Genomic DNA, 22,417 nt, shown 5'->3' on the forward strand with positions numbered 1-22,417 from the left:
GTCCTTCAATAAATTTCCACCTTTGCTATGCCATCTTCCGTCCATGGTTTCATTTGACTCCAACAAACAAAGAATCCGGGAAGCCATCCTGCCCAGGGCAACACCGTCTGTTCCAGTCCAAAAAACCCTGTATCAATGGCATTGTGGAATGTATGTGTTTTTAGGTCTCTTTGCCAGCACTGGTCCAAGAAATGGCCTTGGAATATAAAGAACATTGAGTGCAAAGCAATGCCTGTGATAGGGCAGGGCTAGACTGTGACATCGCCCTTTGAAAAGGGTATCAGCAACTCTGGCTGTATCTGCAGTAGGAAAACAATGCTTCTTATTACCTATGTAGAAATAGACACCCACCCACACTCCTTTACTAATGCTCTTTATTAGTCATAATCCTTAAAGCCAACTAAGTTCAAATAACTTCCCAGGTACCTATTAGAGAATGTGATAAACTATCTATAAAGTTTTGTACACCATAACAAGTTTAGACATAGCCTTCCCCCCCCCCAAAAAAAAATCAGGGTCACAACCAGAAACACTACATTTACTACTCTATACACCAGGACTCCATCACTCTACTTATTCTTATGAATATATTTGCATGTGATGTGATTCTATCCATTTAAAATGGGCATCACTCTCTCCTTATGGTGGGTTTTGAGTATGTAATCACTTTACTTCTCCGCTCTGCAAGGAAACATGGCAGTGGATCTCACACAGATGCTCCTGAGCAGAATCACCTTGAGCAGGTGGGAGATAAGCAAGAGATGCTTTTCATCTACCAGCCACTGATTTTTCTGAAAGGCAAACCACACAGCCGCTTTGAAGTCCAGGAGAGAGCTGCAAGGGAGCAGGGAGATAAAACAGAAGGAAAGAGTGGATTTGAAATAAAGTTCATCTCTGTCCTCTAGGTGTAGATGGTTATTGCTCAAACTGCCAGATTCCATCAGAAGAGAATTTAGATGATTGTGAAAAGAGGGTGTTCTTTTTTTCTGTTCTCATTTTTTAAAATTAATCTTTATTGTTGGAAGTTACATGTGTCCCTTTTCTTCCCCCATTGCTCTCTCCCTCCCCGCAAGCCTTCACTACCCACTGTGTGCGTTCTTGGGTTATGCATATAGGCATATGAGTTCATTGGTTGATCTCTTCCCTGCTCCACCCTCCCCTGCCTTCCCTCTGATATTTGACTGTGTTAGGGGAAGGGTGGTAAGTAAAACAACGAGAAATCTAAAAAGATCTTGAATAAAATGTTCACGTTAGCAGAAATGGTTGCTTTTAATTACAGCGTGTAGTGTACAATGTTAACACTGCTCATGAAGTCTTCCCTTCTGTGTATGGTGCACAATAGAATCACATATATGGATTGTAAAAGTAATTATTTTGTGTCAATTTCTTCTTAAAAAACAACATGATAGATATAAATCTTGGCTTGATAGTTTTTCAGAATAGTTGTGACTTCTATAAAATTGTAAACATATTACATTTGAGTATTGCCTTTCCTTTTTTAAAAATGCTTTCCCTTGGGCTTCAATATAAGCCTGGGAGAGAGGCTAAACGCTCTTATCTCCACTTTACACATGAGGGAGTGGAACCTTCAAGAGCCCACTTGAATTGCACAGGGATGCTCGGAGAGTAACAGTGGAGAGGCCAGAAGAATCTAGGTTCTCTGATTCCTGGCCTCTTCTTCCTGCAGACTCCCTCTCATTCACGGTTTAGTCAGAGAGAGGAAAGCTCTCTTCTCTGTCCTCTTTCTTTTCTTTTTTAAAAAATATATTTTTATTGATCTCAGAGAGGAAGGGAAAGGGAAAGAGAGACAGAAACATCAATGATGAGAGAAAATCATTGATCGCTGACTCCTGCACGCCCCACACACTGCGAATCCAGCCTGCAACCCAGGCATGTGGCCTTGACCAGAATCGAACCTGGGACTGTTCAATCTGCAGGCCTATGGGTTCTCTCTCCTCTTACTGAAACATGTATTTTTTTTTCAAGGTGGTCTTTTGACAATTTACTCTTTTTTTTGTGTCATTATTTTTATTGCAAGTGACAATAAATGGGACCGAAACCCTCCCGCCAGGCACAGAAGAAAGTCAAGGCTGGAATTCCACTCTTTTTGTCTGTATTTCTCTTGTTGTCCGAGAATAGGTGGAGTGAGGCGGGGCTGATGAAAGAAGAGAAGCACAGAATAGTGGGAAGCGTGGGGTCAGGAGACCTGGATTTTGGTACTAGGTCTGCCCTACTCACTGCTGGCTCGGTGCAGTCCTCTATCCTCTCTGAATCGACAGTGGCCCCCTGGGAAGGAGGAGGCGGACCCACATGACCCTGGAGCCCTGTCCCCTAAGAGACACTGGCTTCAGAGGATGGCACATGTCCAGCTCTCGTCCTCCTGGTATCGTTTGTAGGTATGGTATTCAGAGTCCTGTCCATCATCATCATCTGTTGTGCAGGTCGAGCTATCTTCTCTCTCTCCTGGGAGCCCTATGTCCCAGGAGTCCACTGGAGACCCATCCCAATTCTTCAAGCATGGGTACCTCAACCAGGCTGCAGCCTCTTGTGCCAGCCGCTGCCAGCCGCCTCCACCTGCAACGTTTCCTGTAGGGTCAGCTGGGTCCAGAATCACGGGCCTGGGTTGCTCGAGCTGTGTCATCAGATATTGACAAATGACAGGATTTTCAAAGTCGTAATACTTAGTCCAGTAGACGCAAAGCTGCGGGTAGTCCACGACTAATTCCAAGACGGTCCGAAACCCCTCAGCGGTGCTGAAGTAGGTCTCCCTGCACCCACGCTCCCAGGCGTGGACGGTCAGCAGCTCCAGGGCGTACTGCGGCGGCAGCGGCTTCCCCAGGCGCTGCTTGCACAGCTGGTACCAGTGCTTGACCAGGCGGATGAGGCTCTTGAGCTTGGTGGGCCGCTGCCGCAGGAAGGCTCGCTGCAGCTCCGTGAAGCAGGGGGAGAACTCGCCCTCCTTCCCCAGGCGTGTGCACTCGTGGATGAGCCGGACGTAGATCTGGGGGTCAGGTCTGTAGCCCTCGTGGATGTGCGGCTCAGGACCTTCTGCCCACTGACCCAGGACGTCAAAGGCGGGCAGCACATCAAACTCCACCTCTTCGTCCAGCCAAGGGGACCGGAACACGAAGCTGAGCGCGCGGGGCTTCTCCCAGCGAGGCGTGCGGATCTCAAACGCCACTCTTGTCTCTCTCTGAAAGGCTGCCAGCTGTCCTATGATTTCCCAGATGAACTCCCCTCGGCGATCCAACTGCTCCTGGAAACTTCTGAGCTCGCTGAGGAAGACCACGAGGTCGGCGTCAGAGCGGCCTCTGAGGGCCGTGCCTTTGCCCGAGGAGCCGCCCTTCACCACTTTGGACACCCGGACACGGTGGGGGGCACCTTGGAAACACCTCTCCTTGAGGAAACTGCAGATGGCATTGACGGCTTTTTTGACCGTCCTGCGGAAAGGCGTGTCTGGCCGGAGGTGGTCTTCGATGAACTTGTCCAGTTTTCTGGCCGGGGTTAGGCTGAGCTCCATCGTGACGCTCCGGCAGGGACAGGAGAGCTGCTGGCCGCAGAGCTGGCTGCAGGAAGTGTGAGCCTCTCTTATCTTCTGCTGCCCGAGTCTGCACTGGGTTAGGTTTCGTTTCCTGGGAAGGGAGGAGCTGTGTCTTTGGTTTTGCTTCTTGGCAGGTCAACCAATCCTGGCATCTCGGAACAGCGTCTGCTCTCCCAACCTGCTCCTCATCTTGCTGAAACGCACTCTCTGCCTTTATTATCAGTCCTTTCTTCAGACTGTACTCGGAAAATGTTGCTCTTTAACCCCCATTATTGCCAAGAGCAATCATAATTCAAATATGATTTTTGGTTTCCTTCTTCCTGGTTTTTGTTGTTGCTGCTGACACAGTTGTCTCTTATAATCTTTATAGTCTCCTATGATTTTTTAAAAAAGGTTTAGTTACACTTGACATTCAATATTATTTTATACTAGAGGCCCAGTGCACCACATTTGTGCACTGAGGGGGGGGCATCCCTCAGCCTGGGCTGTGCCTTCACAGTCAGAGACCCCTTGGGGGATGTCTGCTTGCTGAGAGCCTGGCTTCTGGCTGAGCACCGCTCCCCCTATGGGAGCGCACGGACCACCAGGGGGCAGCTCCTGCGTTCAGCGTCTGCCCCCTGGTGGTCAGTGCGCATCATAGCGACTGGTCATTCCACGGTTTGGTCGATTTGCATATTAGCCTTTTATTAGATAGGATTAGTTTCAGGTATACAGCACAGTTCGGCAACTATACAATTTATGAAGTGAGCCCCTGGATATTTCAAGGACCCACCAGGAATCCTACATATTACTACAATATTATTGGTACTGAATTCAAGGGATTTGCCACTTGAGTTTTCTATTAAAAAATGAGACCTGGTGGTTGCAAGGTAGTTTTATTTACTTGCAGCAAATAAAGGAGATGAGATTCCTATCCACAGCTCTGCCTCCTTGAAGGGAGGCTTGGCTATTGCTTATGTACAGGTCGATTTCTTCTCTGCAATTGGCCACATTCCTCCAGTGGAGCTCCTGTCAGCTCAGCCTGTTACTGCTGCATCTGCAAAATGCTGTGCTGTATTTTAACATTTAGCAAGAAATAATATTTGGAACTACCCAAGTTTTCGACCTTCGTCCTATCTAACAACAATTGACTATATTCCCTATGCTGTGCTTTATATCCCCATTATCTTGTAACTCCCAATTAAACTCCTTACTCCCTTCACCTTTTTCACCCAGGCCTCCAACCCCTCTTCCAACTGGCAACCATCAGTTTGTTCTTTGCATCTCTGAGGCTGTTTATATTGTTTGTTCATTGATTTTGTTCTTTGGATTCCACATAGTATAAGTGGAATCATATGGTATTTTTCTTTCTCTGAGTTACTTCACTTAGCATAATACCTTCTAGGTCTATCCATGTTGTTGCAAATGGTAATATTTCATTTTTTTTATGGCCAAGTAATATTCCATTGTATATAGGTACTACAACTTCTTTATCCACTCATCTATTGATGGGCATTTGGGTTGCTTCCATGTCTTAGATATTTTAAGTAACTCTGCCAGGAGCATAGGGATGCATATATCTTTTTGATTTAGTGTTTTGGTTTTTTGGGGGACATATACCCAGAAGTGGAATTGCTGGGTCATAAGGTAGTTCTATTTGTAATTGTTTGAGGATCCTCCATACTGTTTATAGACCACTACTTATTTGTTGTTGAGGTATTGATGAAAGCCATTCTGACAGGTGTGAGGTGATAATCTCATTGTGATCTTAATTTTCATTTCTCAGATGATTACTGACATTGAGCATCTTTCCATATGTCTATTGGCCATCTGTATGTCCACTTTGAAGAAGTGTCTATTCAGGTCCTCTGCCCATTTTTTAATTGGATTGTTCATTTTTTTTTTGGTATTGAGTTGTATGAATTTTTTTTTTTATAAATTTTGGATATTAACCCCTTATTGGATGTATCATTGGCAATTATCTTCTTCCATTCAGTAGGTTGTCTTTTTATTTTGTTGATGGTTTCCTTTACAGTTGATGGTTTCCAAAAACTTTTTAGTTTGATTTGCTTATATTGTCTTTTGTTTCCTTTGCCCAGGATATATCAGAAAAAATATTGGTATGATAAATGTCCAAGATTTTACTACCTATGTTTTCATCTAGGATTTTTATGGCTTTAAGTCTAACATTTAAGTATTTATCCATTGGAATTTATTCTTGGGTATGGTGTAAGAAGGTGGTTTAGTTTCATTTTTTTGCATGTATCTGCCCAATTTTTCCAACATCATTCATTGAATACACTGTGTTTACCCATTGTATGTTCTTGCCTCCTTTGTTAAATATTGACCATAAAGGCATGGGTTATTTCTGGTCTATTTTGCTCCACTTATCTATATTTCTGATTTTATGCCAGTGCCATGCTGTTTTGATTGTAGTACAGTTTGATGTCAGGTGGTGTGATTCCTCCAACTTTGTTCTTTTTAATGATTGCTGGGACTATTTGGGGTCTTTGGTGATTCCATATAAATTTTTGGATTATTTGTTCTAACCCTGTGAATAAGACCATTGGTATTTTGATAGGAATTTTATGGAAACGATAGGTTGCTTTGGGTAGTCTTTTTACGATGCTAAGTCTTTCTATCCATAAGTATGGATATGCTTTCATTTATTTGTATCTTCTTCAATTTATTCAATGTCTTATAATTTTCCTAGAATAAAAAATTCTTGGTTAAATTTGTTCCAAGGTATTTTTTTAATGCAATTGTAAATAGGATTATTTTCTTAATTTCTCTTTTCGATAATGCATTATCTCTATTATAAAAACCCTTTGACCATGACGCCACGTCGTAACGACCAAAGACTGGTCACCAGGAGGCTGTGTGTGCAGCGAGGCGTGTGTGAGTGGTCAGGGCTGCGTGCATGGCGAGGTGCACATGGGTGGGCGGGGACTTGACTCTGGGTCTTGGGGCGCAGCGGGAGTGAGTCTGGGTCTGGGCGTCCTGCCCAGTGCATCGGGAGTCAGTCTGGTCCTGCCTCCTGCCCAGTATGGTGGGTCTGGGTCTCGGCGCTGGGCCTCTAGTTGTATAAAAATGAAACTTGCCCTAGCCAGTTTGGCTCAGTGGATAGAGCATTGGCCTGAGGACTGAAGAGTTGTGGGTTCAATTCCAGTCAAGGGCACGTGCCTGGATTGCGAGCTCGATCCCCAGTAGTGGGGTGTGCAGGAGGCAGCCGATCAATGATTCTCTCTCATCATTGATGTTTCTATCTCTCTTTCCCTTTCCCTTCCTCTCTGAGATCAATAAAAATATATTTTAAAAAATGGAACTTATTTCCGAATATTTATTTTGTATCCTGCTACTTTATTGGACAGTTTACACTATGATAAATTGGGATCTTGAAACATATTTTCTTATTCTCGAGGCGTCTGGAGCTAAAATTCTGTAATGGGAGATTGGGACACCCTGCTCTGAAGGCAGCCACAGTGGAGGCTGAGCTTCCTAAATGGAAGCAGGATTTACCATGATGCTGGTGGGCTGAAGGGTATTTAGTGTTAGGAAATGAAAGATCCTTGAGAAAGTTCGACCCTTCTCAAACATGAACACTAAACAATTACCAGCCAACCTGAAACCTCAGCCCACAGTTCTTCCTCATTCCAACCTTCCAAGACCTGGGCAAACAAAAATACACATGCCATTCGAGGGAAAGGCGTCATGGAGGAGTTAAGGTTTCACCTGCCCTGGAGATAGCTGAATCATTCCTATGCTCTCAGGGAGGAATGAAAACATGACCTGGGGCCAAGACGTGTCAGGAAAAAGGTCTACATTCGAAATTACAGCCTTTGGAGTTGTCAGTGGGACCCTTTTACAATTTGCTGTTTTCATTTGGTTATTTTTATACAACTCATTTGCACCAGATATTTAATTTAGCATTTTGATCATGTCCTAAAAGGTAGCCTTTTGTTCTAGCTGATAAGTAATAAAGTACACACCCAGTAATACACTCATATAACATTTCAATCAAGCTTTACAATAAATGTCTAGCAGCTTTTTAGAACGCTCAGTGAATATCCCAAGCAGGACAAGCTAATTAAAAGGGTTAAATAATTACAATAAATAATTTCCTCATTAATTCATTCTTCTCAATTTAATATAATTAATTTGGCTGACATATGAACTTTAACATGAATTCTGATATTACTGCACTTAATCAAAAGGGGCAGTTTTAAATTCATTTCAGAATGTCATACAATTACTTATAGGCGCCTGACATAGTGAGGTACTATCATTTTATGGGGTAATGTCTGTATAAGTAGGCAACATCTTGCTTTATGTAAGTTATGTAAGTCACCACTGAAATTATAAATAGTTGTTACATTGCTGCATGGAATTCATGTTAAAAATGACATTTCCAGAATCTATATTGAAATGAGTTAAGATGCAAATTATTTATTAAAATTATGTCCTAATTATTTTATTCACTTACACATACACAGTTTAAAAAATATGTGATTTGAAGTGAACATATTTTGGAACATGTGCTTAAATGCCCAAACAGCACTTTTCATGTCCAATAGGTTTTATAAAATACTAGTTAACCAGCAGCCAGATAAATATATAGAGACATATTTATTTCTGAAATCTGAAGTAGTCCTTCTCTATTACCTGGGATGCTGTTAGACTTGATCTGGTTAGGATTCATATTAGTTAATTTAATGTAAAAAAGGGAGGGGCATTTAAAAAATTACCTTGTTATCAGGAAAACACTCATCTTGTGACTTTTAGTTTCCAAAGGGTGGCATAAATCAAAATGACTACTTGACATTAAAAATAAGGCATGCTGATATTTAAAAAAATCTTGTTACAAACAAAACATAGATACTATACACCACAATTTGGTGGGACTAGATAGCCATTGAGTTGTAGTGGCTCAAAGTAGGGTTAAAAGCTTTCTAACACCGATCAGTCTCTGTCAGACTAATTTGGGAAAGTAAACAACTGAAACGAATCTCCTAGCTCTGAATCAATATTTTGTGATAACTTATTTATTTTTTGCCATACGCAGGTAATTGGATAAATCCCTGGAAAGAATTCTGCCTGTTTACACCAGTTGCTCGGGGTAGGTCTTCATCCCGAGGCAAATCTCAGCAAGCCTCTGCAGAGCTGTCATGCTAGGGCAGGAGGGGGACAGACATGGAATGTTTTATCCTGTCATCTTGTGTTGCCATATGTAATTAAGAATCATGTATGAGTGCAGAGATTGCTTTTACTCCTCACTACCCATTAAAAACACACACCACGATTCTCAACCAGCTGGTATGACTCAGTGGTTGAGCGTCGACCTATGAACCAGGAGGTTACAGTTTGGTTCCCAGTCAGGGCACATGCCCAGGTTGTGGGCTCAATCCCCAGTATGGGACGTGCAGGAGGCAGCTGATCAATGATTCTCTCTCATCATTAATGTTCCTATCTCTCCCTCTCCTTTCCTCTCCAGAATCAATAAAAATATATTTCAACAAACAAACAAATGACAACTCTCCTTCTTGGTTGCACACCACTATGCCAATTACCCTGTGTCATTTGGCCTCAATCCAGTAGTTGTATCCTCACATGCCTTTTTGACCCCTGATGATTCACCCTATATAGAATCCATGAGGATGAATGCAGGCTACACAGGATGATCAATGATTTTAAAGGTGATTTTAGAAAAGATACGCCATCTGAAAAAATTATCAGGATAGTTTATCTCAAAGAATAAAAATAAAATTTTAAGTTAGTAAATGACCTAAATGACCTCCATTTCTTCTATGATTAATAGAATAGAAACTAGCTATCCCCTCCCACTCTCTGCTGGTCCCCTTCTGCTTTCCACACATGACTGGGACACTGATACCAGGGCTTTCCCGATTCTTTGAGCCTGATCCCTGGCTAAGATATAGAAGACAAAGGTTAAAGGTCAAATTTGGCCTTTCATCTCTCTCTTTTTAAAAAATCTTTATTTTATGGGTGGATATGATAGGGCTAGTGAGCATGTCATCCGCTTGGAGCTGATATTAAGTGGCACTTCTACATCATAGAGTCAACAATGAGCTTAATCAACATTTTTAGTGCTTCCTTTTTGTATCCCACACATCATAGAACACAGGGCCTGACCTAACGTTGACCTGTAATAAATATGTAATGGTTTGAAATTCGTGTCCTCTCCCTTCTCTATCTGTGGTAAGCAGATAGATGGATTAGAAATCAAGGAAACAGAATTGTAATTGTGGATCTTTCATTAGTACATGATTTTTGCAAAATTATTTCACTGTTCTTATTGTTTGAAATTATGATGTTTGGATTAGATGAACTTTAAAATTCCTTTTGCATTCATGATTTGTAATTTATAGACAATATAACAACCATAGAATGGTTAAAATAAGTGGTTTTCTGGTAAATATTATTGACTGGCTTTCAAAATAGAGAAATAAATAAATGGGTACAGTCAGCTCTCCCAGCCACTAAGAGCCAGTTCCAGCCCAACATATGCCTTAAAATACTAAATTATTCTACCCTAAAGGACTGAAAAGTATGCTAATATAGTTGCTTGTCTCATGAAGTGTAAACTTGGATCTTGGCAAATTCAGGATTCTATAGTTAGATTGTGATATTTATAGCTTAAGGCTTAATGTCTCCTCTTAGATTGGCATTCTGTAATATCCTTTCTCATCCCTTTCACAGGACTCATTTTTAGTTTACATTATCTGCAGAATTTCAATAACACTGGCCACACCCCCTTCTGTTCTAATGCTCACTGTGACCAATAAACAGTGCGTAGATGAGTACCAAGGCACTGAATTGCTATCCTTTTCAGATATTATTTATTAATCTCCTGGGCAGTGGAGGTTAAAACACTGTCCTGTGTTGGCTTAAGACTAATCTGGGAGCTATAACAAATGCACTTAAAGCATTAGATCAGATTCTAAATATTGCTTCCTGCTACACTAAAAGATTCAACTTTTGAAAATATTACTGTCCATGTATATATCTGTAACTTTTTAAAAAAAAGTTTAGAACAGTACATGTTCTAAGAATAGAACAGTACATGTTCTATTCTTAAAAACTGTAATAATGGGATTTCAAGTTAAAGCATTACCACCAAATAATCCATATTTTAATTTTTTCATTAACCCTAGAAACTTATTTTTGTTTCCCATTATTAACAAGAAAATTACTCAGAAAATATATAAATGCATGTAACTTTTAAAAAGGGTAGCTAACGTTTTAAGTAGCTTATTTACAATGTGTACTATCTATAATAATAAAAGTATAATATGCTAATTAGAGCAGACGTCCTTCTGGATGAACTTCCGGATGAAGCTGGGGCTGTGAGGGGAGCCCAGGTCCCAGGTGCCTGCCGGCAGCTGGAGGGAAGCCCGGGTCCTGGGTGCCAGAGGGAAGCCAGTGCCGGCAGCTGGGAGAAGGAAGGCCTGCTCTTGCATGAATTTCGTGCATCGGGACTCTAGTTTCTAATAGTAAATGAGATAAAGCTGGATTGCAAAACCTAAAGGTTGGGTGAGAACAACTGCATATGCTAAATTTCTAGTGTCTGACAGTTAAAATTTGTAACATTTCCCTGTTATTCTTCCATATAAAATCTAAGTTGGCAGCTGTGAAGGGTCTTTGTTTGAATACACAACCAAAAATATATCACAAATATACTCATTTGCTTCCACTCTTTGGCTTACTGAATGTTTATCCATATAAACATGCATTATTTGGTTAGCAGCAGGCATCTATAAAGCCAGTGTGTAAACCAACAAGAGGACTATGACTCTGATAGAAGGAAAAACCACCCACCCTACAGCTGCCATCTCCCCTTAGAGTGGATTTGGCCGAGGGAGACCACTGCATAAGATCCATTAGAGAGGATGCACCATATTGTGTTTTTGTAACTATTGGGAGGAGAAAACAGAGGAGTCAAACAAAGATCTGGCACCATCTACGCTTTCCAAATGTTTGATATAACTCATTATGGTCTTATTTATTTATTTTTAAATATATTTTTATTGATTTCAGAGAGGAAGGGAGAGGAAGGGAGAGATAGAAACATCAATGATGAGAGCGAATCATTGATTGGCTGCCTCCTACATGTTGGACTGAACCTGCAACTCAGGCATGTGCCTTTGACCGGAATTGAACCTAGGACCCTTTGGTCTGCAGGCTGATGCTCTATCCACTGAGCCAAACTGGCTAGGGCTCATTGTGGTCATTTTTAAATAGTCGGATGAACACATGCTCTAAAGCCTGTTCTAATTTGGGGACTTACCTCAGCTTTTCCATTGAATACCTCCATCTGTCTACATCAGATTTGAATTCCTTCACTCAGAATAGCAGGCCAGGACAACCTCCCCTTGCAGCTTCCTGATTTGGTGGGAAGTTATTCCTAGACATTTCATGGAACAGAGTTCTTTGAGACTGTCACACTGTGGTCTTAATACCAACTCAAGGCTCATGGCTGTCTCTTCCAGCCACATGTGCATGTTAACATCTCAGTTCTTAGGGTCTTATATTAATACTAGAGGCCTGGTGCACAAGAATTTGTGCACTCAGGAGGAGGGGTCCCTCAGCCCGGCCTGTGCCCTCCCGCAGTCTGGGACCCCTTGGGGGTTGTCTGCCTGCTGGCTTAGGCCCGCTCCCTGGAGAATCGGGCCTAGGCTGGCAGTCAGACATCCCTCTGGCAGCCCAGGAGCCCTCGGGGGGATGTCCACTTGCCAGCAGGGAACAGGCCTAAGCTGCAGTGGGACATCCTTAGTGCTGCTGAGGAGGTGGGAGAGGCTCCTGCCATCACTGCTGTGCCGGCAGCCGGCAGCCTGGCTTATGGCTGAGCAGAGATCCCCCTATGGGAGCTCACTGACCACCAGGGGGCAGCTCCTGCATTGAGCGTCTGACCCCTGGTGGTCAGTGTGTGTCATAGTGACCAGGCATTCCCAGTCATTCTGCTGTTAGGGTCAATTTGCATGTTATCTTTTTATCATATGCCTGGTGCATGAGTGGGGGCTGGCTGGTTTTCCCTGAAGGGTGTCCCGGATCAGGGTGGGGGGTCCCACTGGGGTGCCTGGCCAGCCTGGGTGAGGGGCTGAGGGCCGTTTTCAGGCTGGCCACAGCCCCTTCAGGGTGGGGGTCCCCACTGGGGTGCCTGGCCAGCCTGGGTGAGGGGCTGAGGGCCGTTTTCAGGCTGGCCACACCCCCTTCAGGGTGGGGGGGTCCTGCTGGGGTGCCTGGCCAGTCTTGGTGAGGGGCTGAGGGCTGTTGCAGGCTGCCAAGCCTCCCAGCAGGGACCCTCACTCTATGAGGGTGTGGCCAGCCTGGGTGAGGGGCTGATGGTTGTTTGCAGGCTGGCCACAGCCCCTTCAAGGTGGGGGTCCCCGCTGGGGTGCCTGGCTAGCCTGGATGAAGGGCTGATGAATGTTTGCAGGCTGGCCACAGCCCCTTCAGGGTGGCGGTCCCCTGGGGTGCCTTGGCCAGCCTGGGTGAGGGGCAGATGGCTGTTTGCAGGCTGGCCACGGCCCCCAGCCACCCAAGCTCCCAGTGGAGGCTGGCTGGAAGCAGGTATCTGGGATTTATTTATTTTCTATAATTGAAACTTTGTCGCCTTTAGCGGAGGCCACAGCCGGCCAGGGCAGGGGGAAAGCTTGGCTTCCTCCATTGCCGGGGCAACCAAGCCTCCTGCTTGCTCCAGCTCCGTGGCTGCCAGCTGCCATCTTGGTTGGGTTAATTTGCATATAGTCGCTCTGATTGGCTGGTGGGTGTGGCTTTGGAGTTAGCGAAGGTATGGTCAATTTCATGTTTCTCTTTTATTAGTTTAGACTAGAAGCCCGGTGCATGAAATTCCTACACTGAGTGGGGGGGATGAGGGGGATTCCCTCAGCCTGGCCTGCACCCTCTCCCAGTCTGGGACCCTTAGCTACTTACCGCTTAGCGCTGCTGCGGAGGTGGGAGAGGCTCCCACCACTGCTGTTGCACTCGCCAGCCATGAGCTGGGCTTCTGGTTGAGTGGTGCTTCCCCTGTGGGAGCGCACTGACCACCAGCAAGCAGCTCCTGCGCTAAGCATCTGCCTCCTGGTGGTCAGTGCACATCATAGTAACAGGTCATTCCAGTTGTCCCACCATAAAGGTCGCTTAGGCTTTTATTATATAGATCTGATATCCTACGGGCCTGATAGTGTGTCAGTTCCTCTTTTTATCTTACATTAAGGAATTTCTGATTTTTTTCAACTTTGGTAAAGTATTAAAGATTTTTAATATTCTTTTTTAATCTAGCATTTCTGTGTTTTAGAAAAGGGATGCCACTAGCTTAGCCTACCCTGTTGCTGGAAGTTATGTGTTCCAACGTCTAGGATTATAACATTTTAGAGCTGGGTGGTACATTAGAGATCCTTTCTTCACTCAGTGAATTGAGTTTTAATTTATTTTTCTTCATCAGGTACCAGGAAAGTTTGACACTTGAAAAAAATTACCTGGGTTGTTTTAATATTTTTCTATCCATAAGAGATCCTAAAATCCCTAAGCTGGAGATTCCATTCAATTCAATTTTATATTTATCAAGCATCTCCAGTGCAATGGGTTAGTGAAAAGAACAAGAGTTGTATATTATGGTCTCTGACATTAAAGGAGCTCATATTTTAATATCAGGCCCAAATGTGAACAGATAATTGCAAAATGATGCAATAAGTCTATTATTACAAGGATAAATGAGATACTTTGACAGATTGGAGGCTCTTAGGCTAGCATGGGAAAGTCAGAGCCTAGAGATGTTACTGATGTAGAATTATTAAGAGAGATAGTGTGTGTGTGTGTCTATGGGGTTAGTAGAGGTCTTAAGGTCATTCCAGGAAGAAGGAAGAGACTGCTGATGCCAGAAAACAACAACAACAGAAAACAGTGCTGACAGTGATAATGTAGAAGTCAATAATATAATTACAATTACCTCTATCAATTGTGGTTTATACAGTTTATTTCAACAAATAGTTGTTGAGGTCATTATTGTTGAAACCATCTGTTATTGAATACCATGCTCTGTATGTACACCTGGCAGTGATTTTATGCTATTTCTTTTTTTACTGTTGAGAACATTAAATGTTATTTATAACTTGAATGTTTAGTAACCTTCCATTTTTTTCAGCATGTATCAAGTTTTAAGAAAGAGTAAATGCAAAATTGTGATGAAGGTTAGCTACTATTATCTTCTCACACAACTCTCCTCCAGCACTAGGTCTTTATCCTCTCCCACTACCTACCACCTATTTAATCCAAATTCCCACCCATCCATCCTTCTCTGCTTTCCATTAAGGATAAGTTAGGACTCAGACCCTCTTTCCAAATGGTCACCAGTGCTGCATTATGACCATAAAGTCACAGAAGTCATCCAAGACTGAAGGAAAGGATAGGAGGATTTAATACTTCTCTAACCAGGGAAGATGACAGTCCAAAAATGATGTTAGAGAAATTGTGGCAAAATTTTGTTTTCTTGTTTATTCTTACAATTTTTTTGTATATAATGTAGGGTATCTCAGAATAATATAATTATTAGTTATGTCAGTGTCTTGCACATAGTATGTATCCAAACATATTTGGTGAATTACTATAATTTAATTGAGAAAAACAAACAAAATGTACTGGCCCATGGGACAACTTGATACCCACATGCAAGAATAAAGTTAGTTAGAAATCAATCACGCTCTATATACAATTAAATCAAAGACCTTGGAAAGGATTAAGGGGGAACGATTGCTAACAGGTACAGGGTTTCTTTATTGGGGTGATGAAAATGTTCTGAAATTTGATGATTACAAAATTTTGTGAACATAAGAAAAAACGCTGAATTGTACATTTTAAAAAGTGAATTTTATGGTATGTAAATTATCTCAATAAAAAAAATAGATACAAAAACTCAACACAAACAGCAACAATAAAACCATAGCCCAGAAAGTTGAATTGAGGCTCTTATTAAAATGTTCTTCCTAGGTAGTCCTAACATTACAGAGGAACATAAGTTAAAGATGAACGAACATGTTTTAGTTAAAATAAAATTGAAGATAGTCAAAGATATACTCTATTTCAATAATGCTAAGATGCATATTTTTCACATTTTTGAAATGGGGATGCATCTTATAATTGACTAGAGGCCCAGTGCACAAAATTCATGCATGGCTAGGGTCCCTAGCAGCTGCTGGCTGAGGCCTGCTGCCGCTGCCAGCCAAGGCCTCCCTTCCAGCAGTTGGTCAGCCAGCCCCAACCTCTGGTTGAACTCCCAGTCTAGGGGACAATTTGCATATTAGGCTTTTATTATATAGGATGCTGCGTCACAGTTTATTTGGCTGCATTTTTCTTCCTTCATGGTACACAAAATTGTGGTATGTTTATGATTCAGGGAAGTATAGTACTTAATTTTTAGAATAATGTGGCAGAGGCTGCTAGATGTTCTTCAATATGTGATCTCCTTTTATCAGATTTTTTTTCTTTTAAGCTGGGTAAATGGCCACTCAGCCAAGGGATATACTCCTAGTTTTCCTCATAGCTAGGTGTGGCCATATATCTAAGTTCTGGCCAATGGTATGTAAGTGGAAGTAATATGTGCAACTTCTGGTTTTTGTCCTTAGAGAAGAAGCATATTCTCTCTTCTCTTTCATCTTTTCTTCCTTCCTTCTTTCTCCCCTCCAAACTTCTTTCCTTCCTTTCTTCCTTCTGAATTGCAGATGTGATGGTGAGAGCTGAGCAGCCATGTCGATCCATGAGATGGAAACAGTGTGTTGGGGGTGGTAAAACAATAAGACACCAGAGTTCTTAGTTATTATGAAAAAACATACTGTCCCTAGACTGACAAAGTGAGATGGAAAGAAAGTTCTAGTTTGTTTAAGTCACTCTTATTTGGGGTTTCTCTGCTACAGAAGCTGAACAAATATTCTATCTAATTTGAATGGTTTCACATTTCTGTAAGACTATTATTACTTTTTTCAATGAGTAAATTCTTCTTCCTCTAAACACACACACAGCTTGTCTGGGCCAAAAATGATTTAGAAATGCAGCATTTACTTATAAGGAATGCATTATGAATAGCCTTTCACTTTTCATTACCATGGAACGATGATTTCAGCTCACATTCAATCCATATTTCTAAATGCCTTTGTTAGGGCTGCCTGTTCAGTGCAATGGAAGACAGCTTTTTTAGTGCAAGTAAGATTTCTTGATAATGCTACGTCTGCCTTATCAGCTGAATCCTGGCTTATTGTCGCGATGTGCTAAAAATACATGATCAGATTTCACTGTTAAGAAAATTCTTTCAACAACACATGTACAGTCAAGTCTGTTGCTGGGTAGTTGAACATTTGGGTCATGAGATTTAAAAAAAAGTCTCATGACAACACTGTATGGAAATGTAACCCTCTGAAGCCTCGTTCTGTCTTCGCGCGGTAAGGCCGTGAGGAGCTGCGCTGCTGGGAGCTGACGCCCCTCTGTCCTTTTGACAGTCATCCTCCTGGTTCTTCATATTTGCGGAGAGGGCACGGTGAGGAGGCCTGTTGGCTTGATCTTATTAATGCCACCATCTAGAATACAGATTCTTGGATATTTCATCTTCACAAGATGTGCTGCAAACTGGAAAAAAGAAGCCAGTTTTATAGAGAATATACAAAATTTGTATTTGCCCAATCCCATTTTTTTCTTAAGCTGTGAAAAACAAAACTAAAGATACTATTGCTGTCACTGTGGTAACATTAATTTGGCTTTAAATAGAAATTAAATTACTCACATGTTGACACATACTTCTTTATGCTATGAAATAAATGTGTTTCTTTAGTTCTCTTTTAAACTTGTTTGGATAGGCAATAAATATACATGTAAACAATTCAAACAGTCTAAAAGGGTATATAGTGAGAGGTAAATTTCTCCTACCTCTGTTTTCAATCTCCCTCTCAAGAGGTGATTAATATTTCTATTTTTCATGTAGGTTTCCAATGATAGTTAAAAAATTCTCAAATCTATATTGAACATTTTTTAATCCTCACCCAAGGATATGTTTTTATTGCTTTTTAGAAAGAGAGGAAGGGGGGGGGGTGGAGAAAGAGAGAGAGAGAGAGAGAGAGAGAGAGAGAGAGAGAGAGAGAGAGAGAGATATCAATGTGAGAGAAGCATTGATTGCTTGCCTCTCATACACAACCCAACCAGGTATCGAACCCACAACCTAGATATATGTCTTGACTGGGAATAGAACCTGCAACCTTTTGGTATATGGGACGATGTTTTAACTAACTGAGCCACTTGGTCAGGGCTATATTAGATAATTTTTTATATTATTGTCAACTTGTTAGTTATGGAAATCCCATACACAATGTCCCAGAGAGGACCTATAAACTGGTTGTAATATGTTTTTGGAGCAACGGCAATAAACAGTTTGAGACCATAAGTTTGAATGAACTTGAAGGACTGATCCAAGAAGTCTTCTAGATGGCTAGCAAAAAACGGACTTCCACATGTCTCCTTGATCTGTCCCGTGTCCACCTACCCAGGATCATGATTATTTTTCTCCATTCCTTATACCTTTGGTTGTGCAGGTCACCCTCTGTTGGGAACATGCTCCATTTCCTAACAGCTCCTGCCCCCCGCCCCCACTTTATTTCCTTCTCAAAAGCTCCCCCACCCTCACCTGTCTAACTTCTTCCCTTTAAAAAAAATATTTTCTTTATTGATTAAGGTATTACATGTGTCCTTATCCCCTCATTCCCACCCCCCCACATACCCTCACCCCCCTGGTGTCCGTGTCCATTGGCTATGCTTATACAGGTCTTTCCCCTGAAGCCACTGGAGTTTGCTAACACTGGGAGCTTAGAAACTATTTAGATAGTGGGAAATTGCAAGCTTGTGACACATCAACATAAAGGTAGAATCAGGAAGAACATGCATTGAAATATACTGAAAATACAGGGAGAGTGAAATTCTTAAACTGATCTCGAGTTTTTGGTGTTTGAAAAGTCCTATTTCATTGGGATCAAGGGTAAAAGGGGGAGGAGACACTTTAAAAGTAATTTTTCAAGTGACTTTCTAAAATATAGCTGATTGTGTCATGTTTCTTCTTAAAAACCTTTAATAGCTCCCCACTGTGAAACGTAAACTCCTCAGCACAGCATTCAAGGCCGTGGATCCCCTGACTCTCCGCCACCTGGAAACAGCCTTACCTGCAGTCTGTGCTCTTTCCTTTGCCTGGAATGCTCCCTCCTCACTTTGGCCCTTGTCCCAACACTTTTCCTCACTGAAATTCTACCCATAATTCAAAGGTTAGGTCTGTCATCACCTTCTCTATGAAGCTTTAGGAATCCCTCATTTAACTGGAAAATTTTCCCCTTCTCAATGATTTTCTAGAACTTTATAAATTTCTTATAGCACATGCCACATTCTGCTTTGAGTTTTAATCAGTTGTATACATGTCTTATCTTATTAATTAGATTAAAAGTTTACTGTGGGCAAAGGACTATGTCCTTTTCATTTCTGTTTCCTCATAACAGTTTCCACCATGTAGACAATCAGTGTTTGCTGCCTTGAATTAAATTAGCAGTTGATTTCAGTGTATTTTTCTTTTGTCTTCCTCTTTTTACCAATTTTTGCAAATGCTATTTGACAGCAAACTACTATTTTCATGTGTTTATACATGAACTTAGTCATTTATTAAACCATCAAATATTTATTGAGTGCTTACTATTTGAAAGGCTCTATGCTAGGGTTTGAGGGGTATAACAATGAATGCAACATAATCCCCATCCTTCGTGAGCCTGGAGTTTAGTGGGAGAAGCAGATGAGTGAACAGGCAACTACGATGCCATTTGATAAATGCTACATGGAACCACCATTATGGCTGTGCGGATTGTCTCTGCATGAGAGAACCTGGAAAAGGGGTAAGTGGAGCATGAAATGTAGCCCATCCTCTCTCCAAGCATGTGCTCTTACGGCGCTCTCGTTCTTGAAGCGAGGATGGGTTTTTTACTAACGTACAGAGAAACTCTACATATGATAGCGGTCCCACTGACATTATACGAGTAAGTAAAAGGTTTTCTATGAGCACTTGGGAAGGGTACTTAGTTCCAGGCTTGAGGAACTAAGAAAGAGTTCCATGAAGAAATACTATATAAACAGCCTTTCAAGACAAACAGGAGTTACCCAGGTGAACAGAAGTGGGAAGAATGCTCGAAATAGAGAGAGCAGTACAAAACAAAACAAAAGAAAACAAAAACTACATATACTGAACTGCAAGTAGTTAATTATGGCTGGAATCTAGAGGGTGAGGGAAGCAGAGAGGGATGGAAAACAAACCTGAGTCCGGATCACAAAGAACCCAGAAACCATGATTAGGGTTTGAATTTTATTTTGGAGGCAATGGGAAGTCACAGAGGCATTTTGACAATGATTATATTCACTTTCAAAACGTTCACTCTGGTTGTAGAGTACAGCTGGAGGAGGGAAGGGGACTGCAGGCAGGGACAATGTAAAGCTGCAGCAAGTCAGGCAGGAGATACTGGTGACTTGAGTAAAGACAGTGGGTGCAGGGGATGAGAGAATTTCATACCTAATTAACAGGGTGATAAGACAAACAATAATTTTCATATAATTTGTTGCCATTAGTCAGAGGGTGAGAGAATTAACTGTTTCACTCAAACAGCCTGGGTGGTAGGAGGAAAGTGGAGGAACTTTGTAGTTAGCACAGGGTTTGGACCAGGGCTCTGTCACTGGTTAGCTGCAGGTAAGTCACTTATTAGCTTTTTGGCCTTAGTTTCTCCACCTGTTAAATGTGCAATATTACTCCACTTCAGTGGTGCACTTAAAAGCATTTTGGGGTGGGCTGAATTAGATATATGTCTAAATGCTTGACTCAGCGTAAATACTCACTATAAACTAGTTTCTTTCTTTCGTCTCTTTGTCCCCCAATTCATTCTTGAACAGGAAAGCCATTTACACCTTGCAAGTATATAGATTCAAACTTAAGAGGGAGATTTGTCTGCAATGGGGACAAATCAGTGTTCATGTGAACTGTTTTTAATGGAACACTAATTTATACGTGACTCTTACCATTTACTGGGTCACATATACTTTTGGTAATCAGATGAAAGCTACACATGTATTATCATTTTCAATAAAAGACAAATATGTACAACACTTAAATATAATTTCAATTAGATCAAAGACCTTCTAAAACTCATGGTAAACTCCAGGTTAAAAAAATTTTCCTCTATGCTAATTCATTTAATTTTAAAATTTATGTTAGTTGATTGTGACCTAGTGTCTAGGTATTGGAATCTTCATGTAGACTTACAGATTAGTGTTTATCAATAGGTTATGCTGTCAAACAGTTATCCCAGGAAAGGCTGCCTGGAAACTTTTTAAAGTTCATATTTAAAAAAATAAGAGAAAATATTTTTAGATATGACAAAATTTGTTCTAATAAAAAAAGTACACTGGCTCACAGTAGAGAATAAGTCTCTTCTGATAAAATTCCATCATCTAATACCATTGTGGGTCAGGACATTTTCCTTTGATCTGTACATTTTCCTTTGATCTGTGATATTTGAGGCTAGAATTTCAGCAACAATCATTCTTTAACTTCTGTTTACACTAGACAACAGAGAACAGTAAACCCATACTACATACAAGTCACTAGTCATATTCCATACAGTATACTATGCTCTGAAAAGAATGTATTCAATAAAAACTCAGATTCAAAACAGTTACGGCAATGATGGATCACAGCCAAGTTCCCACCTCTGTAGGGTCAAGCGGGAGGGCAACTATGGTTAGTTTTTATTTAGCCACCAACATTCCTGCGGTAAGGAGTAATTAATTAAATGGTGGGCTGTGGAGGGCAGGGTGGTGTGTAGAATAACATATAATAAAACAACATAACTTTCATCCTCTGATGGTTCATGAATATAGGTGCCAGAGACCACAGGATTCAGATGATGACTTGGCAGTTTTTCCAGGGAATTGGAAATGAGCTCCCTCTGTCTTTTTAAAAACTGCTTTGTACACAAAATAAATCTAGTAAACGTGTTAACAAACAGACAACCAAAGTCAGGATTAGGTGTTTTAAAGTCCTCTTTACTACAACTCCTACCTTGCTTTTTATTCACATAACATTTGAACACTATGTGAATAGGGACCTACGGGGCAGCTTTTATTTTAATTCATGGGTCTTTTAAAAGTTATCCTCCCTCACTTAACAAATGTCGTTATATAGGATAATTTTTACTGTAAAGCCTCATGGGATATCTCGTGTGCTCAAATTGCATTAATATGTAAATTGTTTCCTTATAATCTGACATAAATCCACAGACCAAAATATTTGCTGACAAGAAGACAAGGAAAAAGTCAGGAAGAAAGCCAAGTTTAACCATAGCCAGTGATTATAGGTCTAACAAGAGGGAGAAAGAATTCCTTGCATATTTGGAACTCATAAAGGAGATTCACTTCCCATTCTTTATCAAAATGCAGAAGGTACAATCATAAAGAGGCCTACTACATTTTCTGTCAGGTAAAAGATCTCACACAAAGTGGCTTAAAAATATCACATTAATCTGAAGAACTAGGTAGATACTATCTGGAGCCAGGGAAGTGTACTGTAGAGATAACACATACGCTTGATTGGTTTTCAGAGTCACTTGGTCCCCTTTGAGCACATACCGGAGTAGGATCATCTCCGATGCTCGGGACCAAAGGCTAGGAAGAGCTTGAGCAAAGAGAGAAAGCAGACAGGGTTAGAGAGAGAAAAAAGGACCGGCAATGGTAAGGGCTATCAGTGATCATCACAAGATCATAAAACTTGGTTTAGCTTGGTTAAGGGATTCAGGAAGTAATGGGGTGGGACGGGAAGGTGGAAGC

General features: G+C 41.4%; 2 protein-coding genes across 2 annotated transcripts in view; both read right to left on the reverse strand.

The window, feature by feature from the left end:
- Positions 1-2,347: 2,347 nt before the first annotated feature.
- Positions 2,348-3,520, reverse strand: LOC308530820 (2'-5'-oligoadenylate synthase 1-like; the record flags this gene model as incomplete). Its single annotated transcript, XM_081107542.1, has 1 exon — positions 2,348-3,520. The coding sequence occupies one exon, from the start codon at positions 3,518-3,520 to the stop codon at positions 2,348-2,350; it is 1,173 nt and encodes a 390-aa protein (XP_080963668.1).
- Positions 3,521-15,044: 11,524 nt separating this feature from the next.
- The window catches only part of TBCK (TBC1 domain containing kinase), a 171,199-nt gene continuing 163,826 nt past the window's right edge, over positions 15,045-22,417 (reverse strand). The window contains exon 26 of the mRNA XM_081105075.1: positions 15,045-17,152. Coding sequence (XP_080961201.1) covers positions 17,042-17,152 — 111 coding nt within the window. The 3' untranslated portion in view covers positions 15,045-17,041. The remainder of the gene's footprint in view (positions 17,153-22,417) is intronic.

The sequence above is a fragment of the Myotis nattereri genome (genome assembly GCF_964212035.1).
Source record: "Myotis nattereri genome assembly, chromosome: 1".
Classification (NCBI taxonomy): Eukaryota; Metazoa; Chordata; class Mammalia; order Chiroptera; family Vespertilionidae; genus Myotis; species Myotis nattereri.